Below are 2,500 nucleotides of genomic sequence, written 5' to 3'. Positions count from 1 at the left end.
GTAGTGAATGATTTGAGCCGTACATGTCGCAATTCAGGCCATTGCAACAAGAAAGGGTAAATGGCAGGGCTAGATTAGCAATTCTGAACGAGTTTATTCAGTCATTCATCTCTGACAAAGCAAATAGTTTATAGTTACATAACTAAATAGAGCAATAGAGAACGTTTTGCGTGTTTCCATAGCCTCATCTAAACACAAGGGGGAGTTGGGAGAATTCGAGACAGTTATTCAAACCCGAGACGCAGTCGAGGGTTTGCATAACTGTCTAGAATTCTCCCAACTCACCCGTGTGTTTAGATGAGGCTATGGAAACACGGAAAAAATCCTCTATTGCTTTTAAAAAAATATATCTGTCAAAGATAATTCGACAAATGAAGGAAAATGCTATTTTTTTTTTACTTCTTGATTGAAACAGATTTTCTTGATACACGCTCATATTTTTACCAGCCAATCAAAACACGCGTTTGACAATACATAACCAATCAAAATTCGTGTAATGTCACAGCCGTGTTTCCATACTCTCATCTAGACAAAGCTATTGACCAATGAGAGTGCGGGTACTATCCTAATTATTTTATAAAAAGAAATGGTAAAGAAATAACTAACAAGTTTATAAGTATGATAATAGTAACAAAAAAAGTTCCAATGTTCAGTAGTAGTAAAAGCACTAGCATAATTTGAATTAATTTTAATTCTATGATTGTACAATCATGACTCATAATTTACATCGATGACACAATGTGAATTCACATTGATACGATAATGAAATAATCTCTCATTATCCCTTTGGTTGGCTGGCTAGTGCCGGACGATTTTACAAGTCGATGGGGGACCCATGAGAGAGGAAGGGTTAGGAGCATTCTTGTTATATCTATTAAAACAAGCGAAATAGAGCAGAACGCACCTTTCAGATCAACAACTTTGGATAAATCCTCACTGAGCTTCTTGTAATCGACCTAAGACAAAAATATCATTTACAAGAGTACTCCAGCAGGTCCAAACAAGTGATTTCTGTGTTAACTTGCACCTTGACTTCACGGCGAGTCTAAGCGAAAGATGAGATGCCACAAGCAGACCACGTCCAAAATTCAGTCTGATTTCAATCAGCATATGGTAATGGACCATTTCCGAATTCATGTCTACCTCCTCTTCAAAGCGAGTCTAAGTGCAAAATTTTTGTGATAGTTATTAGTTCTACTTTACATATGAATGAAAACTAATTTTCCTTAGTATAAAATCTTCGCAGTTAGACTCGCTTTGAAGAGGCGGCAAACAAAACCTCGGAAATGGACTATTGGCCTACTTGACGCTACGGTTAAGCCCTGTGTGCTCGGGTTACTTTACTATTGGCATGAGTGATCGATTGGAAAACCCCATCTTCTTTAGTTTTGTTTTTTTGTTTTTGTTTTTCTTTTGTAGATTTTATTCCTCAAGTTTACCACAGTGCTTTCGCTCTTGTTAATGGTGCCACCTTTCTGTAACGACAGGCAAGCAAACTTTCCGCTACCACGACAAATTCGCCCTTGTAGTTTGACGTATTAAAAAAAAAAAAGGGCAATAAAGTGAAGTCGGGATTGAATAAAGGAAAAAACCACACCGTTGAAAAAATACTTGAGAAGTTGTACGGACAGTGACAAAGAAAGCTTTAAGAACTGTAAGAAAAACTTGAACAAATAGCATAAAGATGCGACTTAAAATGTTGAAAACCTGTCCCAAAAATGAAAGGAGACTTGTCAAAAAAATTCCCTCACCTCAACATTGACATAAGCTGTGTTGGTTATCTTCATGGCGCGCGAACCAAAATATAACGAACTTTTGGTTTCACTAACATCTGACATGGTAGGTGACACACACACCTTGAACAGAAGAGAAAATAACCGGTTGGAATCGGCTGTTTTGGGGGCTGTTTACACGATGGGAGGAAGATCCAAGCACTGGGAAGACCTTACAAGGTCGATCATCCCAGTGACATATGTTTTCTGTGTTTAGTGACAAGTTGTACTCAGCCGTACTGCTAGGCTACTGAGCTTCCTCCCGATACGACCATTTCAGCTCAAACATAGGAAGATTACAGTACTATGTAAACTAGCACTATGTGAAATGCGTACGCTCAAAATAGAGTGGTTTTCAAATGTGTATCGTAAAACCAAACCAAAGTATTAACTTTGGCAAATCAAAAAGGACGGAGACATCCAGTAAACCAATCAAAACTCGAAGCAATTACACGTAGCCGGCACAAAGCGCTGGAAAATGTGCACGCGCGAGCCACGATTTGGTTTTGGTTTCACTTCTGATTGGTTGAAAAAGTGGCGCGAGAACTTTGAGCCAATCACTGAGTGAAGTAATGCAAAACCAAAGTAATTCGCTAATTACTTTTGACACTCAATTGAAAACCGCTCTATCATTGCACAATGTGGGAGGAGCGGTGGCCTCATGGTCAGTATGCTCGACTGCGGATCGAGTGGTCCGGGTTCGGGTCCTGGCTGGGGACATTGTGTTG

At 39.2% G+C, this 2,500-nt stretch overlaps 1 protein-coding gene across 1 annotated transcript in view; it reads right to left on the bottom strand.

Annotated features, from left to right (window-relative positions):
- LOC138006384 (uncharacterized) overlaps positions 1–2,500 on the bottom strand; it is a 35,247-nt gene that overhangs the window by 16,410 nt on the left and 16,337 nt on the right. The window contains exons 15-16 of the mRNA XM_068852679.1: positions 1,752–1,856; positions 905–956 (exon numbers count right to left, since the gene is read on the bottom strand). Of these exons, the coding sequence (XP_068708780.1) occupies positions 905–956; positions 1,752–1,856 (157 nt within the window). The remainder of the gene's footprint in view (positions 1–904; positions 957–1,751; positions 1,857–2,500) is intronic.

Source organism: Montipora foliosa, chromosome 6, assembly GCF_036669935.1.
Source record: "Montipora foliosa isolate CH-2021 chromosome 6, ASM3666993v2, whole genome shotgun sequence".
NCBI classification, from domain to species: domain Eukaryota; kingdom Metazoa; phylum Cnidaria; class Anthozoa; order Scleractinia; family Acroporidae; genus Montipora; species Montipora foliosa.
The sequence above is the reverse complement of the archived record's forward strand: the minus strand, read 5'-3'. Positions and strand labels throughout refer to the sequence as shown.